General features: G+C 35.0%; 1 protein-coding gene and 1 long non-coding RNA gene across 8 annotated transcripts in view; both read right to left on the bottom strand.

Moving 5' to 3' along the window:
• LOC127873871 (clathrin heavy chain linker domain-containing protein 1-like) overlaps positions 1 to 9,075 on the bottom strand; it is a 28,904-nt gene extending 19,829 nt beyond the window's left edge. For 2 of the 7 annotated variants that reach the window (XM_052417961.1, XM_052417962.1), the window contains exon 1: positions 5,331 to 6,756. In XM_052417961.1, the coding sequence (XP_052273921.1) occupies positions 5,331 to 5,690 (360 nt within the window). In that variant the 5' untranslated portion in view covers positions 5,691 to 6,756. Of the gene's footprint in view, positions 1 to 699; positions 986 to 5,330; positions 6,757 to 8,957 lie in introns of those variants that run through there. The other 5 variants (XM_052417963.1, XM_052417967.1, XM_052417966.1 and 2 more) reach the window with 5 other exon arrangements.
• Positions 9,076 to 17,501: 8,426 nt separating this feature from the next.
• On the bottom strand, positions 17,502 to 22,116 carry LOC127873888 (uncharacterized). Its single transcript, XR_008046423.1, has 2 exons — positions 21,872 to 22,116; positions 17,502 to 18,673 (listed from the first exon to the last, which is right to left on the bottom strand). It is a non-coding gene; the product is annotated as an uncharacterized LOC127873888 (long non-coding RNA).
• Between the last annotated feature and the right edge of the window lie 23 nt (positions 22,117 to 22,139).

The following is a 22,139-nucleotide window of genomic DNA, read 5'->3' as shown; positions in this document are numbered from 1 at the left end:
TTGTAAACAACTGCGTACCGTTAAAGTTCAATCTAGCCTAAATTACACTGTTTTCCTGTTTGTTTTCGTGTTTTTGATCAGAAAAACGATGGTGACTGTGTCAAAATGTGCTCCTTAACCAACTGCATCATATGCAAACATTCTATTATGGGATTTCACAAGATCTCCACAGCCACAACTCAAAAATAACCGACGAAAAACAAGCACCAATCATATTGTTAGAGTCGTGAGTTTTACGACATTTAATTATAAAAAATCAATTCATACTGGCATCGAGAGATGTTTCTTTTCATATTTGACAAGTATTTCTCGCAGGTTTTTGCATAAACAAAATCCTGAGGGCGCTGATGAAATGTCGCGAGTTAACCCGACCCGTGAGACAACCAGGTTTGAATATATGTCATCAAGCCTTCAACTTGAAGTTCAATCAAGGCAATTTTAGTCAATATAAATTGCCGCAATATAGTCTTTTGATGATTTTTGCTTTGGCAGACTCTCGGATTTATTCTGAACGCGAATTATTTCAGCTCAAGGCAATTCCTAGTCCAAATAATTAGACGTAAGCTACCCCGCTTACGTCTAAACGGCTACCGTCGTTTTCCTATAGCAAATTGATTTCAGCTTTTTTTCAGTTTTTCTTGTTAAATCTTTGCTAATACATACAATGGTCATTAGTTAGACCAAAATGAGAACGATTACCTCTTAAATGTGTGAAATTGTCGAAGAACAACAGTTTTGTAAATTTTGAAAATAAACATAAACAACACACGAAGTGTTTTTGACGGTTATAGAATTACTTTGAATTACTTTGAACGAAATTAATTTTTCATAGGTTACACATGACCAATTGTTGTTATACAACAGACCAAAGCATATTTAAGCTTTCTGTACACTTTTAATAAATGAAACCTTTGTGTGTGTGTGTTAAAACCAGCAGTTGTATACATTAGTAATTATTTGAACAACATAGTGAAAGGTATGATTTAAGAAATTCTGTGTTTGTGAGGAAACAAGGAATAATACTAAATAACACATTTTGTTCAAAGAATATGTGGAAGGTGTTTATTTCAATCCCATATGCCACACGAAGCACACGAGGAAAACATATTTTAACAAGAAATAAACACAAATAAAACAAAACAAAAATGCAAAACTACACACGTACGCCCGTTCAAGCGCACAGACACAAACACTCATACAAACAAGAACACACTCACAAGTAAAAAAACATACTTTAACGTAAATGAACTAAACTTTTTTACATCATGAAAAAGCGGAGTAGCTCATTATGCGTAAGAAATAATAATAATCGAAACATTCTGTACACAATAATAATTATCGAATAGTTCCTTAAATCAAAATAATCGGAAGTGATCAGCATATAGTTACCGATCACTAAGCTCTATCAAACGAAATATAGTACTTATTCGGTAATCATAACAAATATGATGTCAGCAAATTACATAGCATCAGAAACATAAAACATAACTAACGATTCACATAGTATAAACATATGAACAAATAATAAATATCTCTGTACGATGTTTCTCTGTAAATGAACAGAAACAGAAACGATCAGCATATAGTTACCGATTAGTAAGGCCTATCGCAACGAAATATAGGACTTATTCGGTATTATTAGAACAAAGATGATGTTAGTAAATTACATAGAAACAGAGATATAAAACATAACGATACACATAGTATAAACATATAACCAAATCATAATTTACTCTGAATACAGTTAAACGTAAGAATCCAAAATATTATGAACATCTGCAAAACATACTTCGATTAGTTTTTTTCATATGAATTTCTTAACTATTTAAGTACGTAAGGGGTATTACTATTACACTATGAAGAAAGATGCTTACTAAGTTGAGTTAACTACCTATTCTCAATTCTAAATTATTAGATTATTTTTTATGGAAATAAGAGACCTTAAACATAATCTTTTTGCCTAAAGAAACGGAAAAGTGCTAAAGTGACACATTCATTTAAACGTTTAATGTAAACAATATTAAATGAAATCTTTATTTTTTGGAAGTAATACATTTTAGTGAAATGTAAAATTCGATATTTGTGAAGGTGTTTAGTGATGAACAACATGTGGTTAAAACAGTTGTAGCCATCTGTCGCGGGTATTGTCAATTTCAATAACTTTAAACATTCTCAATATTGTATAATAAATTGAATAGTTTATGAATTATCCCTCTGACCAATTGTAAAGAAATCAACTGCATAATTGATTTATTCTCTTTTTATTTTTAAACGTATACACTTTATAAGTATTTATTTATTTGTCCGTTGCACTCAAATCTCTAAATATGTATTAAAAGCATTAAAACTTTATATTATACAGTCATTTTAACCAGCAATACATTGTACAAAAAACCGAAATGTTTAAGTTTAATATTGATTGAACAGATAAAGCACGAGATCTGTGACCAAACAATTAAAAAAACACACACGTACACACGCAGCCACAATTGCACACATACACGAACACACACAGTCACACACACGCATGCACCCACGGAGTCGCACACACGCGCGCACAGATAAAAAGTCACGCACACACGCACGCACGTATGTATCTACACGCTTAAACAAAACACGAATGGCTTTAAAAAAAGTGTAAAACCCCAGAAGCACCGATACGTAACAAAGTCGCACCATAACCATTTATAAAGGCCACATTCCGCAGAAGACAAATACAAACATTTTACATGACTGCATTACAAAAACAGCTATTCCACTTAAAATGTGTCTTATTTATGAATTGTATTTTATGAATGCTGGCATGTAGGGAGACTACAAACAGTGAACACAACAATACAAATCTCCCATTAACGGAAATTGTTCGCATGAAACTTTAAGTATGTAGAAAAGATTCAATTATTGAAATCCAAGCACTTATACCATTATCTAACAAATATGAGCCTCGCTCTGTGAAAAGGGGGTTTAATGCATGTGCGTAAAGTGTCGTCCCAGATTAGCCTGTGCAGTCCGCACAGGCTTATCAGAGACGACATTTTTCACCTAAACTGGAGTTTTGCTCAGATGAGATTTTCTTTCTGCGAACAATGTCATACAAGTGGAAAGTGTCATCCCTGATTAGCCTCTGCGGACTGCACAGACTAATCTGGGACGAAACTTTACGCATTTGCATTAATCCCCATTTTCACAGAGCGAGGTTCATAGATATTAATTGGAAATATTGAATCAACTGATTCAAAGATGCAGCCCGATGTATTCTTTTTCGTACCTGGGCGTTGAAATCAGAACTAGCTACGCACACACTTATTTTCAAGCAAGTTTATTCACAATTGTTTTTTTTACTTACTGTCTATCACCACTTTCTTAAGCCTATCGAGGCGCAGCGACAATTGCTTGATTTTTGCTGCAAATCCACCTGGTTGCTTTGGGTTTATGTTATAAACATAACCAGGAAATGCGTTATGGTAACGCGCAGGTACATTCGTGAACAGATGTTCATCGTGCAATAACTCAATGATCCTACTCACGTTTGTGTCTCGGTTACAGTCCCTGTACCGATGTCGATATATTTCGTGCTGGATAACATTGGAATCGAACACCGAATCTAATGCTTCACCCAATGGACCGATAATCTGACTGCATCTTTGAATCGTTAGGTCAACAGAGAAAATCTACCGTATTTTTGTTGATTTATTCAAAATTGTACTGATTAACGAATTTAATGAATTGTAAAATTGTTAAAGTTGCGCGCAGCCTGAATGAAAATATAGAAAATATGTAACACATGATTATTGTTTAAATAACAAAATACTGCCAGAAATGAAGATAAAATGTCTCGATAGATGAAATAGATATTATGATCGGAGAGTTCTCAATGAAAAATACACAAGGCTAATCATTTTGCGGCCCCAATACCGGAATGCTTCCGACGCGGCTGATTGTTTTATGTTGACAATCGTATAAGGAGTATGAAACCCCGACTCTCTATGCGTACTGCTTTAATTTGACCCTGCATACTAGCTTAATTGGTGGTGTCAGTTGTTGTCTTATCTAACAAATAATTTAAATGATGATTGAAAAACTCTGCGTGCGTACAAAATAAAGTCACGTGCCCCACACCGGCACCCCAGATGACACCAACGCTTAATTTATAAATATATGTTAAAATAAGGACGGAAACAAGTAATTTGCCCACAGTAGCCTGTTATTTCAGGCTACTGCGAGACAAACAGCTACGACACAGAAAAACTGCACGAATGAGGGGGGGGGCACATCATGACATCCGTCACGTGCTTCCATCAAGACCCATTTATCAGTCACAATACACGCATTGTTAATGCTAATCTGCGGACACAATACATGCGCCGATGTGATACTCTCAGCAGGGGAACTAGGGATACGTTGCCACAGCTGCCCGTTAACAGATCCTTATCGCCGCGTTAATATCATCTTAAACGGGTGGGCTATCAGCAGGGCACAATTCTACAGCTTTACCACACGATCATTATGTTTGGACATTCATAACACTGCAATAGCAACAACATATACTTGACACGAGCGGAAATAAAACTTATTGTAGCTGTAGTTTTAATTGTATTTACATTTGTAAGTTAAAAGACCGTAGGCTTTATGGGACCGCCCCTTAAGTGTCACGCAAGTTTAGACAATTGTTAACCCCCTCCCTTCCCCCTGTCACAACATATTTAAAATATAATTTAATATATAATACACTTCCCTATTAAACTGTATTAAAAAAAAACACTTAAAAGATCAATCACATTATTTGAATGACTTACAGTTTAAAAATAGTAGAAAAGTAAATTATGAACAGTTGTCACAAAGGGTATCACGTTTAAACGGTCGCGTTTCGTGTTATGCTCACAAACGTTTACAAAACAGTAAACGTTTAAACGACAGGCAATATCAACATAATCCATTTTAGTTCATGAGGTTACGACATTGCAAAGCTTATTAACAGCTGCTGAAAAAGACTAGTTTTTGTATCACGTGCGCCAGATGGCCCTTATTCACAATACCGTAAGCATAACAATACACCCTATACAGACTAGTTGTCTTTAATATTTTATGCGCGTCGGCACGAAGTGTTCGAGACAATTTTCCAGCCATTTGTTGCACGAGCATGCCCCGAATCGTCTTGAGTATTCGACGCGCGTCGGCACGAAGTGCACGAGAAAAATTTTCCGCCGTTTCCGAGCGTGACGTACTTAATAAACGGCCCAAATTGACTGTAGAAATTTAAGAAAGTAGGCTCTGTCTGGTCATCTTAATAGACTACATTCGATCATGAATTGTTTTAAAACTGTACTCACCTTCACAGGAGTGCTTGTGTATCTCGGCCTTTTGAATGATGTACCAGGCGACTGTACAATATCACTAGCGGCTCTTTTCGAAGACACGTACGATTCTTGTTCGGTAGCTTCAAAGAAGTCTTTTACATACTGTTTGTATTTGAATGAATTTCCAAGCCTGTTCCAACATTCATGACAGAGAAATTTGCCACTTCTTTTCTTGGAGTCAGGCGTGACGCTCGAACCAGTCACATATTCCAAGTGTTCGCGAGCAGTGATATTGCTGCTTGAACCTAATTTGTTTTCAAGCGAGTAACGATAATATCCCGATCCACCAGGTTTTTTCTTAAACGAAGAGGCGCAATTAGCACATGTCTCCATTTCTGCATGACGCTTAACCACAATGCCATTTAGAAAAACAACATTTCTTTTAAGAATCACTAACCCTGCGTTCCCTATAGTCAGTTAGTCACACATTTATATAATATTACCCATTTCAACTCTCTGTTGCTCACAATGTACGGTTTGCATATTCGATGCCACCAGTGGCTATAGGGGACTCTGGGACAGTGCCAAAAAATTCAAAGCGGTGCGCGGACAAGTCACGTAACAACGAATACCAAGTCCAAGTCCAGTATCTATTGCATAACATTATACAATGTCAATGCACTGGATACACGGAACGGGTGACCCCACGACACGCGCATTGGATTTTCGATTATTTTTTTGAGCAGCCGATTAAAATGGAAAAAGAAACTATAATTTCTCGTTTTAAAGAAAGAAGATCTCAACACAACATAGCATTTGATTTGAAAAATGAGCAAATTGAAATAGCAGCTTCAGTTGCAAAAAAGCGGAATTGTGTAGGATTTTTACCCACTGGATTCCGTAAAACTTTCAGTTTTGTGTTAAATGCAATGGTTAGTGACAATTCAGGATTAACATTGATAATTTCGCCTCTTTTATCTCTGATGGAAAATCAAATGGGAGCATTACGAGACTGGAATTTTTCGTGCGCTAAAATTAGCGCGGATACCAGCGAAGATATGCTGAATGGTATGTATGCGAATATAATCGAGATTGCAAGTATTAAAAAAAATCTTTACTTTTGATAATAAGCGATACTTATTAAAACATGTGTAATAAAAAAAAGTATTAAACTTTTCATATGAATATTTCAATTTCAATATTTGTGTTAGGTCGCAAGTTGATCAGTTGGTAGTAAATACCGCATCAGTCACCGGATTCCAAACCCTAGGCACTAATAAAGAGCTGTCGCCGCTCGACATGTGACTTTTCTAAGACCGAGATATGTGTCGCGGTCTGAGAAAACTGGGCATAATGCTTGTGCGTAAATTGTCATCCCAGATTAGCCTGTGCCGTCCGCATAGGCTAATCGGGGACGACAAATTCCGCTTTTATGGAATAATTCGTTAAAATGATGTCTCTTCTCAGCGAAAATCCAGTTTAGGCGGAAAGTGTCGTCCCTGATTAGCCTGTGTGGATATACATGTATATATAACGTTTGTATGTAACGTTTCTTCCAGATATAGCTGGAGGTCGTTTCACGTTCGTGTTCGCCTCGCCAGAATCGGTTTTGAAACCAAAATGGAGAGATGTGTTCCTGACAGACACGTGGCAGACTCGCATATCACTCATAGTGATTGACGAGGCACATTGTATTTCGGAGTGGGGTGAGGAATTCAGACCCGAATATCAGCAACTGTGCCAGCTGCGTAGCTTTTTTAAAGCCCCCGTTTTAGCTTTAACAGCCACAAGCACAATGAAAGTCAAACAAGATATTTTTGAAGTCTTGCAATTAGACTCCAAGAACACCGACATAATTTCGAAATCACCAAACCGAGAAAATATTTTCATTTATTGTAGGAAAAAGGAAAGTAAGGAGTACGAGCAAGAGTTAAAATGGCTGATAGATCATCTAAAGGAAAATGGCAAATCATCTAAGAAGATTTTAGTATATTGTAGGTCGATCGATACAGTGTCAGAGATTTTTGTCACTGTAAAAGAGTGTCTAGGGGATTCAGCCTATGCAGGTCGTGTGGTTTCGCCCGAAAATTTGTTGGTGGAGATGTTTCATAAGTGCACTCATGAAAGTTCCAAGGCAAGAATTCTTCGAGAATTTCCATCGCAAAACAGCACAATTCGATGTTTGTTTGCGACAGTAGCCTTAGGCATGGGGATAGATATCCCTGATATTGATGTTGTGTCCAAAGTCTGTGATATCATATTGGCAAGAGGCAGGACGTTGTGCGAGAGATGGGCGAAAAGGATTGAGCCTTATATTATATGATAACTTTAGCGCCTCATTGAAGACAACTGAAAAGGCAATAGCCGATATGGTGAAGAACCCCGAAAATTTGTGTTTGAGACGTCAGGTGCTTCAAACTTTCGAAATTACAGGAGAAAGTCAAAACGCTCAATTATCATGTTGCGAAGGATGCGAACAATCTCCATGTGAATGCATGGCGTGCAAGTGCTGTAGTGCGTGTTCCATAAAATGTACTTGTGCCGCAAGATTTTCAAAGGATGTAGCCTATTTTTTGTCGTAATTGTATTGTATCTATTAAGTTGGCCAAATTTCTGTCATATGAACTGTACTTAAATTGTATATATTTCATGTTTTCTATGTGTTTATGGTGAAACTGTAAATATGTCTGATGTATTATGACTGCTCCTTGGTATATTACAGAAACCTTACGCAAACTATGTTTACGTGTTTGTTGATTACTTTTACATACATTTTGTAATACGGTTAATAAATATGACATGAGGCCCTAATGCCGTTTTTATTGTTAAATATACCAGACTATGCTAGCGGTGCTTTTTACAACTGTAAAGTATTGTTGTGAAATACGATTACACGATTACATTTACATATATTTTGTATTACGATTAATAGATATGACATGATGCCTTACTACCCTTTGTATTATTATATTTACCAGGCTATGATAGCGTTGCTCTGTACAACTTTAAAGTAATGTAGTGAAATAATTTGAAATTGTTAAAACAAAATGCTAATATAAAATCAGTTAACAAAAAGGGCTACACATTATACTTCCTTATGAAATACAAAAACGAGCATAACATAATTAATAAAGTTAATAAACACACACGGCATGATCAAAGTTTTCATGGAAAACTAATATGACATTGCACGTAAATTATTATTTTCGTCTAAATCGAATACTATATATAGAGAAACAATGTATTTATAACCGACCAATGAGGTAACAATATGCAACTTTCAAGTTACACAGTGCTATATGGAAACAATATGGAATTTGAACAGTGGTAGTGTTTTAAGGTCTGGACTATCATTACTTGTAAGTTTGTATAAACATTTTTCTAATGCAATTAGTAAAATAATGTTTATATTTTATGTTTAATAATTTATTGCATGATTATTCTGTGCTGTTATATGAATTTGATGCCGTTAAAGCTTCCGACATGAATTCATGTCGGAACGATGCTATGGCAAAATAACGTTAAACGATATGAGGTCGATGTAAATCGACCTCATATTTATAGGAGTAGGCAATTCCAACAGTGTAAAATAAAAAAGAGCTGTCATTGCAAAACATCGTCGTATTTCGGAGACATATCTGGCACATATTTTTACTTTACCTTCAATGATTCAGGAGGTTTATGAATAAATTACTCTTATCGCATTCTCACACCATATACATTTCATTATTTTTATGTTGCAACGTCGCCATTTTCAAACAACTTGTTGTGAAGCTATAAAAACCCAAAGAAAAATTACAGTGATTTGGGTTTGGTTAAATCCCACTAAAATCTAAATTGACGCTGCGAATAAGCACTTTTAAATGTTTGCTTGATCCACAGGCAGCAGTATCATAAATTTGCCTCCCCCCTCCCCCGGGACCCTACCCCCCCCCCGAGCTTACCCCAGGGGTTCCAGATTGTTAAATGTACACCTATTGTGTATGGTTTGACTTTTCAACAACGAATATTGACAAAAATACACAGTTTAAAAAAATAATTATATATAATACCTATACGAGTGTTATTTTTTCAAACTGTGTATTTTGTCCTTTCTGGAAATGTATATGTCTTGCAATATTTCTACGATTGCTGGGTCAACTTTTAAGAAATAACACTATACACAAGTCGCGTGACCTACTTAATATCGATCAGACAGGATCTTAGACTGAAATCTTCACGGATTAAAGGAGTAAAGGGCATCTTCCATGCAAAGTTCAAGTACCTCGATACCAAAATTCAATAAAACGTATGAAAAACATTATAACCGTGCTTGTCGTTGCATTATGCATCAAAACCAACTGTCCAGCGCCGTTTTAAACCTGTGTTTACATACATTTCAACTAACTGACATTTTAAACACACGAGTGATTTCATTGGTCCAATGCGAAGGTATGTCTTTACACCTGGAGATTTCATTTATAAATCCTGTCTTATCGCTGTTAAGTAGGTCACACGAATTGTGTATCGTTTTATTTCTTATATTTTGACACAGCATGTGTAGAAATATAACAAGATATGCACATTTCCAGAAAGGAAATTCATTTCTGCGTTAAATAAGACCGAGTTCATGAAAATCGCTGCAAAATTGGTGAAGTAATGGCTGTTCAAAGCGATGCACCCTGTTTTCGGATGATTTCGAGTTGAATACCTTGTTATATACATATTTGATAGTGAAATTTTTTTTCAGAAAAGTTAATTTTTCGTCATAATATGATTATTTATCATTCAAAATGATGTTTCACTAATTAATATCATAGCCACACGCTAACCACCTGTGGCACGATAGAATGTTAAGCAGAGGATCAAATTCCAGTCTCTGCAAATGACTTGCATGACTAATTAAGTCATGCATTTATTTATACAACCAATTTTCGTCTTATCTGATTCAAGTATGACAGTTATTCGCAGATGTCAGTTACTGGTAAAAAAATGTGCAATTAGTATTATATTAGGTCGGCAAAAGATTTTCTATGAAAGGTATTAAAGGGGCCTTTTCACATTTTGATAAATTTACCAAATTAAAACAAGTTGTTTCAGATTCGCAAATTTTCGTTTTAGTTATGATATTTGTGAGGAAACAGTAATACTGAACATTGACCATGCTCTAAAATATCCATCTTTTAACTATTTAAAAACCTGAAAATTATAAAGCGTTGCAAAGCGAAACGATTGAGTAATTTGGAGAGTTCTGTTGTTGTCTTTATATTTTGTGTAACTACGAGGATATCTTATATAAAGTATAAAATGCAATACTATTTGAATGAGCACGGATGGCCGAGTTGTCTAAGCGGTAGACTTTTATTACAGTATTCCAGGGGTCAGTGGTTCGATTCTTCTTTTTTTTATTCTTGTTTTTATTTAGCTCACCTGAGCATAATGTGCTCATGGTGAGCTTTTGTGATCGCCTTTTGTGCGTCGTGCGTCGTCAACATTTGAATTGTTAACACTCTAGAGGCCACATTTATTGTCCAATCTTCATGAAATTTGGTCAAAAGATTGGTCTCAATAATATCTTGAATGAGTTCAAAAATGGCTACGTTTTCTTGAAAAACATGGCTGCCAAGTGGCGGGGCATTTTTCCTTATATGGCTATATATGGCTAAAGTAAAATCTTGTTAACACTCTAGATGCCACATTTATTGTCCGATCTTCATGAAACTTGGTCAGAAGATTTGTCCCAATGATATATTGGATGAGTTTGAAAATGGTTTTGGTTGCTTTAAAAGCATTGCCACCAGGGGGCGGGGCATTTTTCCTTATACGGCTATATATGGCTTTAGTAAAACATTGTTAACACTGTAGAGGCCACATTTATAGTCCAATATTCATGAAATTTGGTCAGAAGATTGGTCGCAATGATATCTTGGATGAGTTCAAAAATGGTTGCGTTTGCTTAAAAAACGTGGCTGCCAAGGGGCGGGGCATTTTTCCTTATATGGCTATATGTCTATAGTAAAATCTTGTTAACACTATAAATGCCACATTTATTGTCCGATCTTCATTAAACTTGGTCAGAAGATTCATCCCAACAATATGTTGGACGAGTTCAAAAATGATGCCGGTTAGTTAAAAAACATGGCCGCCAGGGGGCGGGACATTTATCCTTATATGGCTATAGTAAAACATTGTTAACACTCTAGAGGCCACATTTATTTTCCGATCTTCATGAAACTTGGTCAGAAGATTTGTCCGAATGATATCTTGGATGAGTTCCAAAATGGTTTTGGTTGCTTTAAAAACATGGCCACCAGGGGGCGGGACATTTTTCCTTATATGGCTATATATGGCTTTAGTAAAACATTGTTTACACTCTAAAAGCCACATTTATTGTCCAATCTTCATGAAATTTTGTCAGAAGATTGGTCTCAATAATATCTTGGATGAGTTCAAAATGGTTGCGTTTGCTTGAAAATCGTGGCTTCCAATAGGCGGGGCATTTTTCCTTATATGCTATATATATGGCTCTATTAAAATCTTGTTAACACAATAAAGGCCACATTTATTGTCCGATCTTCATTAACCTTGGTCAGAAGATTCATTCCAACAATATGTTGGAAGAGTTCAAAAATGATGCCGGTTAGTTGAAAAACATGGCCGCCAGGGGCGAGACATTTTTCCTTATATAGTAAAACATTGTTAACACTCTAGATGCCACATTTATTTTCCGATCTTCATGAAACTTGGTCAGAAGATTTGTCCCAATGATATATTGGATGAGTTCTAAAAAAGCTTTGGTTACTTTAAAAACATGGCCACCAGGGGGCGGGGCATTTTTCCTTATATGGCTATATGTGGCTTTCGTAAAACATTGTTTACACTCTAGAAGCCGCATTTATTGCCAAATCTTCATGAAAATTTGTCAGAAGATTGGTCTTAATGATATCTTGGATGATTTCGAAAATGGTTACGTTTGCTTAAAAAACATGGCCACCAAGGGGCGGGGTATTTTTTCTAATATGGCTATATATGGCTTGTTAAATCTTGTTAACACTCAAGAGGCCACATTTATTGTCCGATCCTCATGAAACTTGGTCAGAAGATTCATCCCAATAATATCTTGGACGAGTTCAAAATTATGCCGGTTGGTTGAAAAACTTGGCCACCAGGGTGCGGGGCATTTTTCCTTATATGGCTATAGTAAAACCTTGTTAACACTCTAGAGGCCACATTTATTTTCCGATCTTCATGAAACTTGGTCAGAAGATTTGTCCGAATGATATCTTGGATGAGTTCCAAAATGGTTTTGGTTGCTTTAAAAACATGGCCACCAGGGGGCGGGACATTTTTCCTTATATGGCTATATATGGCTTTAGTAAAACATTGTTTACACTCTAGAAGCCACATTTTTTGTCCAATCTTCATGAAATTTTGTCAGAAGATTGGTCTCAATAATATCTTGGATGAGTTCAAAATGGTTGCGTTTGCTTGAAAATCGTGACTTCCAATAGGTGGGGCATTTTTCCTTATATGCTATATATATGGCTCTATTAAAATCTTGTTAACACTATAAAGGCCACATTTATTGTCCGATCTTCATTAACCTTGGTCAGAAGATTCATTCCAACAATATGTTGGAAGAGTTCAAAAATGATGCCGGTTAGTTGAAAAACATGGCCGCCAGGGGGCGGGACATTTTTCCTTATATAGTAAAACATTGTTAACACTCTAGATGCCACATTTATTTTCCGATCTTCATGAAACTTGGTCAGAAGATTTGTCCCAATGATATATTGGATGAGTTCTAAAAAAGCTTTGGTTACTTTAAAAACATGGCCACCAGGGGGCGGGGCATTTTTCCTTATATGGCTATATGTGGCTTTCGTAAAACATTGTTTACACTCTAGAAGCCGCATTTATTGCCCAATCTTCATGAAATTTTGTCAGAAGATTGGTCTCAATGATATCTTGGATGATTTCGAAAATGGTTAGGTTTGCTTAAAAAACATGGCCACCAAGGGGCGGGGCATTTTTTCTTATATGGCTATATATGGCTTGTTAAATCTTGTTAACACTCAAGAGGCCACATTTATTGTCCGATCCTCATGAAACTTGGTCAGAAGATTCATCCCAATGATATCTTGGACGAGTTCAAAATTATGCCGGTTGGTTGAAAAACTTGGCCACCAGGGTGCGGGGCATTTTTCCTTATATGGCTATAGTAAAACCTTGTTAACACTCTAGAGGCCACATTTATTTTCCGATCTTCATGAAACTTGGTCAGAAGATTTGTCCCAATGATATCTTGGATGAGTTCGAAAATGGTTTCGGTTGTTTTAAAAACATGGACACCAGGGGGCGGGGTATTTTTCCTAATATGGCTATATATTGCTTGAGTTAAACCTTATTAACACTCTAGAGGCCACATTCATTGTCCGTTTATCGTGAAACTTGGTCAGACGATTTTTCCCAATGATATCTTGAATGAGTCTGAAAATGGTTCCGGTTGGTGGAAAAACATGGCCGCCAAGGGGGCGTGGTATTTTTCCTTATATAGCTATAGTTAAACCTTGTTATAATCTGGAAGCCATAATTATAGTCCGATCATCATGAACCATTGTCAGAAGATTTGTCCCAATGATATCTTGGACAAGTTCGAAAATGGTTCCAGTTGCTTAAAAAATATGGCCACCAGGGGGCTGGGCATTTTTCCTTATATGGCTTCATTAATCTTCATGAAACTTTGTCAGAATATTTGTTTAAATGATATCTTTGATGTGTATGAAAATTGTTGTGGTCTGTAGAAAAACGTTGCTGCCAGGGTGTTCACTAGTCATGAAAGTTGGTAAGAACATTTTGTTCTTATGACATCTTGGACTGCACAGAACAGGTCAGTTCCTTTGAAATTCAGGTGAGCGACTTTGGGCCTTTCATGCCCTCCTGTTTATTGGAGCTTTTTAGATCAAATGTTTACTTTTATCAATATAAAGCATTTAATGACAAGCTTAAATACATGCCAAAATCTGTGAAAAGGCCCCTTTAATAGGATTACTACATGACCGTCATTATTTCGAATTTCTTTACAAAGCAACAAGAAAAACAAATAATTGAGGTCGTTTTCGTTCTTTGTTTACCTCTATAAGGGACGTCTCTGCGAAGAGTTTGGTATATTATCTGCGCTAAAAGCTGGGGTTTATACGCCCCTTACAGGTTGATAGACAATGTTTTGAAATAAGGATAGTTATAGTTTCTTTTTTAAGGGTTTTTAAACCCGTTAACCCCTCAATAATATGCATTGGTCGTACCACGGCGGCGAACTCAGCTTTTCTAGTTTATGAATGTTATATTGTGTTGTATGTTTTGTTGTATATTTTTTACACCGATATGTTGCTTGCCTTGAATAAAAGATTGGTGGATCTAAATCCATGCGAATGTTATTGAACTGAACAACATTATTAATTGACGAATTTTCAATTTCTAACACGGATTAATGCCAAAACACCAACATTGTATGCTAGAAATTTATACGTGTAACCAAGTAATACAGTTGTAAACACAATTCAGATACAATTGAAAGATGGAAAAGGCTAGGTTCACTTAGGGTCGAAAATGACCCTTTGGCTTCAGTTTTTATGAACGAGGGTTATCTGAAATATTTATTTAATTAAACATGGTAACCATTTTATTCGCTTTAACACATAAATAGATATTGAGATTTTTAAACTTTTTCAGTTAACAAACAAGTTAATCGCAGTCATTCGACTCTCTTTAATATATACAATATTAGATGGATTTGGGGTATAGCAGCCGTTTATATTTAGTATAATTACTATGATTGATTTATAGATTTATAGTGGACAGTGTTTAAGTGCAACAGCATGACAAGTTTCATACAATAGCATCACAAACGGTCAATAAACATACACTCGTTCTTTTAATTAAACAATACTATAACATACTAAAAACAAAGTTGATGTGTGAATAAACGTAATTATATGGTTGCTAAGATTATCCACCAAACACACGTTACACACACTTGACATAAATATATGGTAAGAAGGGCAAACTAGCTTAATGCATACACTTAAACAACCATGGCAACAGCCACTGATGGCTTGGAAAGAAAAAGTTCTTAATCACAAAACTCAACAATATTTTATAGTAACAGTTGGATTCATATTATTTACAAAGCCGATGTGTAAAAAATGTGATTAAATGGTTGCTATAGTAACAGATTGTACCAAATGCATTTTATTTTCACTTAACATAAATATATGGCAATCAGTATAAACTATCTTTATGCATACACTTAAATTATAAACAAGCAGTGCATGCTTTATTTTTACATTGTTAAGTTTTTTTGGGGGGAAAAACTGATGAAAGAAACAACTTTTGATTATGTAATTTGTTTAATTTCGGTTTATCTAACTTACCGGTACACGCCAACAAATCACAGGTTTGGTCAGTAATAAAGTTATACATATCAAGAAATCTACATGTTTTTGAATGCGAATGATGTTCCTATCGAATTGGAAAAGTTCCTGAATATTATTTTCTGGTGACTTCGTCATAGAAAAGCTATAATTATTGCCAATACCCTTATTACTTGAATAGTCGTAAACATGAAAGTTTACATGCTGAGGCCATTGAGATCTTATAGAAGATCAATTAAGCAGGGGTTATTTACACACCACTCTTTGCTGCGTATATACCCAAAGACCTATCAATATACAAAGATAAGCGTTATCGGGTTATCGCGGATTTTCTCCCGGAGGGAACGAGATTTAGTCACGTGGCCAAAGACTAAGTACAACGAATAGTTCGTCTGTAACGAGATCGTCAGTAACGTGTCGATTGATTCGCAAAATATGAACGGTTATCAAATCAAATGAACGTAACTTGCTGGTGTCTTTGGTGGTACAGAATACTGCTTTAAATAATTAAATGACCGATGCAATAAAAATAATCTTTATGGTAATAAAATTATTTAATTAATTTTAATGTCACTAATTCATCGGTTCAAAGAATCATCAAAAATTATTTATTATAAATTTTAAGTCAAATAAGCGTCCAATTTTGCAGTCATGCATGCGGGAAATATTGTATGTACGCTAAAAAGAAAAATCTTATGACACATTAGTAATTGTTGTAGTTATTAGTAGCACAGATCTATCCTTAAACAATGTTTATTGGTGGATATTTCCGTAGAGATTCATTGATCTATTAATAAACATGTTTATTTAAGATCCGAGATTAAACAAAGAAGACGCCTAGAATATTGTAATAAAACGAAACGAGTAGTTAAAAATTCTTGTTATTTAAATCACTTTTCAGACATATTGAAGGAGCATTCACGGTAGTTTAGATTAAAACCGGCGCCAGTTGAACGTCTACTGAAGGAGAATCTCGGGAAGTTAGCAGGCCAGTGTAGCTTCAACAGGTGTCAGATTAGTACACTTGCATATTAGGTTGACAGATTTCGCACCTTTTTTAACATGATTTCCCAAAATAAGGCCCCGTGACCCCGGGACAGACCCCCGGGTTAACCTACACAACATTCCTACAAACGTATTAGTTTTAACATAAGAATATCATATCATTTTTCATGTACACCATATTCAAATGGCAAAATATAACAAAACCGATTTTTTTTCATGGGATGATGATTTAGACCTCGATGAAATTTTAGGAGAATATACAGCAGACGAAGATGCTATTGATAATTCAAATGGGAAGCAAATTGCAATTTATATTTGTCCAGAGTGCAAAATGGAGTATAAAAGTATTTCCGGGTTCCGGGGTCACGTCTTGAAAAAGCATGACACAAATCTCAAAGGTACGCTATAACGGGTTTCCATGTATCTCTTTAAAATTCAGAAGTCGAAACAGCGGTTATTAAAATAGTTCTTGTTTTAGGAAATAGACCATTAAAGTAAGGAAAACAGGAAAAATTAAATACCTAACAATATACTGATACGTCTTTGGAAAAACGGACAAATTACGTAAATAACTTAAGCCCCGTTTTCCTATGCTTCTTTCGCATTTTGTAGCCTTACGCACACATTTAAATTCTCTGTAGACATTCAAATTATTATATACGTTAAAAGCAATAAAAGGTGTCCATGCTGAATTGCATTGAGCAAAAGTATACCGTAGTACCTAAGCAGAACGTATCCCCCATCGAGGGTAAACGTTGCATAGAATTAACAAACGAAAAAACGCATGTAAATTATTTGATAGTTTAATAGCATATTTAACAACATACAACATTACACAACAGTTAATAATAAATTAACGAAATACCTTTTTATTGAAGAAATGTTTCATTTCACGAGTGGCGTTTCGAGAAAACTGGACATAATGCTTGTGCGTAGTTTCATCCCAGATTAGCCTTTGCAGTCCACCAAGGCTAATCAAGGACGACCCTTTACGCCTTAATTGGTTTTTTACTAAGAAGAGACTTTATTTAAACGAAAAATGTCATATAAGCGAAAAGTGTCGTCCCTGGTTAGCCTGTATGAACTGCACAGGCTAATCTGGAATGACAATTTACGCAAAAACATTATGTCCAATTTTCTCAGAACGAGATTCATATAATGAAAGAACAACATTTCTGTAACATTTTTGTGTTAAACAGGTGACCAACGTGGATACTTTGCAAGATCTGTACAGATTAAAACAAAATAAATACGGTCAAGTCTAATACATATAGTTTATTCATATTAATTACTTCTTGCAGCTGCAGACTACAGAAAGAGTTCACAGCAAGTCTCCTACAAAGTTCCATTATCACAGAAACCCTGTCAAATAACAATGGCAGATCTGTCCAAATGACATGACTACGAGTTAATGGTTTTCTATGCACGAACAAATTGCATTTGAAGTCAGAGTGCACCTCTATGGACAGTTTTACGGAGGCAGCATCACCGTGCGAGTACATCTGCATCAATGTCAATTTGCTTCTGTCTTTACGAACCATGAAATCCTGACTGATATTTCCTGAACTTCAGTCTGTAGTTTTAAAAAGTCAACACAATCAACCTCCACCTCCTCAATGTCACATTCCTGATGATTTAGTGTCGTTCTCCCATTTGCATTCTGTTCAAAGTCTTCCAAAAATCCACAATTCAAAATGTCCGTCTCATCTTCCAGGTTCATTATGTCTGGACCATTATCAATGAATCCTGTATTCAGCAACCCTGAATCATCATCTAAACGAACACAGTATTCCCCTCATCACAGGTTTGGACATAAACATTACTACATGTTGGACTGTTGCCAGAACATGAATCATTTGACAATCCCGATAGAGCAGGGTTTTTTTCTTCGATAGAGCAGGTATTTTCCATAGGTACTTCTGTGTACAAAAGCCCTTACTGCGTTTCTTCCACAGCATCCTGCAAAAAATAAATGTTCATATAAATGTACATATTATATGTGCAGATATGGTTTCATCAACATAAAGTATGCGTGAGAGAAATTGAAGTATGAACATGTAATAATAATCGTCCACATACTAATCGTAATAATAACATTAGTATCCTCTTAAACAAAAATGAGAACAGAACTTATTCATTTATTCACAATAAACAGTTTTGTTTTTCATGTTTAGCAGAAGCATAAGAAGAAATATTTATAAATAGTAGAAGAAGTAGTAGTTGTAGCAGCAAAGCAGCAGTAGCAGAAGAAACATATTTGCAGTAATAATTGTAGAAGAAATTCTGACGATTCATGATTTTTAGCAAAGGTTACTTATTAAATACTTAATGGTTAGGCCTGCGCTTTTAAATTATTGATGAATAAGCAATTGACGCAACTTACTATTGACCAAGGTTAAAACAATATAACACAGATTTCAATAAACCATAACGGTGTTTCGCAAAGACATATCGCTCCGATTCGCTCGTACCATATAACAAAGCGTTGCTTTTAATAAAGAGGAAATTGTATCATAAAATGCAATCTACGAGGATCAACCACTACATATAATTTAAAATCAACATTGTTATAAAGTGTAAACATTTCAAAGGCCGATCTTTTATCCTGGTCCGAAACTTATGTTTTATAGTTCATTTACATGTAATATCTGTTTGATCGGAAATTATACCCACTGGATGAACCGTCTGCTGAATCGACATTTAAAATTACGCATGCATTGTTATTCACTTAGCACCATAAAACTTTAGTATTGGTATTGTTAACAATACTTTTAAAGAGACATTTTATTTTCTTATTTGACTAAATTCGTTTTAATCGCTGATTGCCAATGTAAGAAAACCTTCAATAGGCGTATTTGATTGGAAAGGTTTTATTACAACCTTTGTGAAGATCAGAGTTCACTGAACCAGCGAGACCATCTTTCTTATTGTGTCCTGTTAAATCCACTTTTTACCTCCATATCGAATGTTGTTACATGCATATGCTGACGTTTGTTTTATTTATCTGATTATGCATTAGACGCGATGTGTTTTTTTCCGGTTCAATGATCAAAGCCAAATGATTTTTTTTAATTTAGTTATTTGTTTACTTTAAAAAGAGTGTAAAAGTGCACATTTATTCAAAATATACTCGCAAAATTCTCAAGACGATTTTATTGAAATAAGTCCTTCAGTCCTTAATAAGCAAAACATATTGAAGTAAAACAAACATTTTACAAGCTCAAAACAATCTTATTATGACAATATCAGAGAAACCTCTGGGAAAAATGAGATTAATGCGTGTGCGTTAAGTGTGGTCCTTTATAATCCAAATATTAATTTAAAGCGAAAATGGTCACCCCTAATTGGCCTGTCGGACTGACCATTCTTATCTGGGATGACACTACACGCATGCATGTCCGAAACATTTAAGTATATGTAATACAAGAAGAGATATCCAAGTGTTCACTAAATTAAGTGCTATGAGTTAAGTCTACCAATGTAGCAATATGAAAATGAAACAAAAAAAGGCTACAATTAACCAAATCTATCCACAAATAGCAAAGTTATTCAAAAAGGCGTCCAAGCTATTTTTGAAGTCTTCCCTTCTCAATGTGTAAATGTATGAAATATGTAAGTGTATGTCTTACACAAAGAGATATTCAAGTGTGTACTAAATATAGTGCTATGAGTTTAGTCTTCCACTGTAGCAATATGAAAATGAAACAAAATAAGTCTACATTTAACCAAATCTATCCACAAATAGCAAAGCTATACAAAAAGGTGTCCAAGCTAATTTTGAAGTCTTCCCTTCTCAATGTGTACATGTCCGAAACATTTAAGTATATGTCTTTCAAGAAGAGATATTCAAGTGTGTACTAAATATAGTGCTAAGAGTTTAGTCTACCAATGTAGCAATATGAAAATGAAACAAAATAAGTCCAAAATAAAACAAATCTATCCACAAATAGCAGAGTTATACAAAAAGGCGTCCATGCTATTTTTGAAATCTTCCCTTCTTAATGTTTCAATGTCCGAAACATATAAGTATATGTCTTAAAAGAAGAGATATCCAAGTCTGTACTAAATATAGTGCTATGAGTTTAGTCTACCAATGTAGCAATATGAAAATGTAACAAAATAAGTCTACAATTAACCAAATCTATCCACAAATAGCAAAGCTATACAAAAAGGCGTCCAAGCTAATTTTGAAGTCTTCCCTTCTCAATGTGTACATGTCCGAAACATTTAAGTATATGTCTTTCAAGAAGAGATATTCAAGTGTGTACTAAATATAGTGCTAAGAGTTCAGTCTACCAATGTAGCAATATGAAAATGAAACAAAATAAGTCCAAAATGAAACAAATCTATCCACAAATAGCAAAGTTATACAAAAAGGCGTCCAAGCTATTTTTGAAGTCTTCCCGTCTCAATGTTTCAATGTCCGAAACATTTAAGTATATGTCTTACAAGAAGAGATATTCAAGTGTGTACTAAATATAGTGCTATGAGTTTAGTCTACCAATGTAGCAATATGAACATGAAACGAAATAAGTCCAAAATGAACCAAATCTATCCATAAACAGCAAAGTTATACAAAAAGGCGGCAAATATATTTCTGAGGTATTTGCATGCAAAACTGCAACTACAAAAAAACTTTCAGAACATTAACTTAAATTTCAAGTATATGTTTTACAACAAAAAATAAATCATTCTCAATATAAATAAATCTATGCTTGAAATTACTGTCTGTTATCCAAAAAATAACTGAATATTGCAATTTGTTTAATTTCTATTTACACTCAACAGATATGTACTGTGTGTGTGTGTTTTTTTTTATATATATTAAATACTCTTTCACAAAAAGTTGAAAAACGAACATTATATAAATTTATAACAAAGGCTTTTTATGGCGAAGACATTAAGTTAAATACATTCAAGACATTATTTAGTTTTCAGTTGTTTTAAGCTTACTCGTAAATGACTATGGAAACTAGTCGAAAGAAGCTGATTTGCGAAACCTTCCCCCACCCGCTTGCCACTACGTTGTATTTCAATATAGCGATATAATAACCAAATTATCTGCACAGTTACATCGTAATTAGATTAATTATTGACGTTTACACTTATTGATACAATACAGCGATGGGTGGTTAATTGATATTCGATAATACTAACCTTAAAGTCAATAAAGACAGGTGTGAAAACGATAACGATGATGGCAATTGTTTACACGACTCGGCTTCTAAATGGCGTCGTCTGCTCGATTGATGTCACGTGATCTAGATCTCGATTCCGCCGCTCGAATTTCCGATAATTTCTATTGGTCTGATGGATGTTACCAATCTTTGTATATTGATAGGTCTTTGATATACCAAAAGGTCCTGTGGTGTTTACATTCAGATCCAGATTATTTATTATTAAAGATTACAACCAACAGCGATGC

The sequence above is a fragment of the Dreissena polymorpha genome, chromosome 3, assembly GCF_020536995.1.
Source record: "Dreissena polymorpha isolate Duluth1 chromosome 3, UMN_Dpol_1.0, whole genome shotgun sequence".
NCBI lineage: Eukaryota > Metazoa > Mollusca > Bivalvia > Myida > Dreissenidae > Dreissena > Dreissena polymorpha.
The sequence above is the reverse complement of the archived record's forward strand: the minus strand, read 5'-3'. Positions and strand labels throughout refer to the sequence as shown.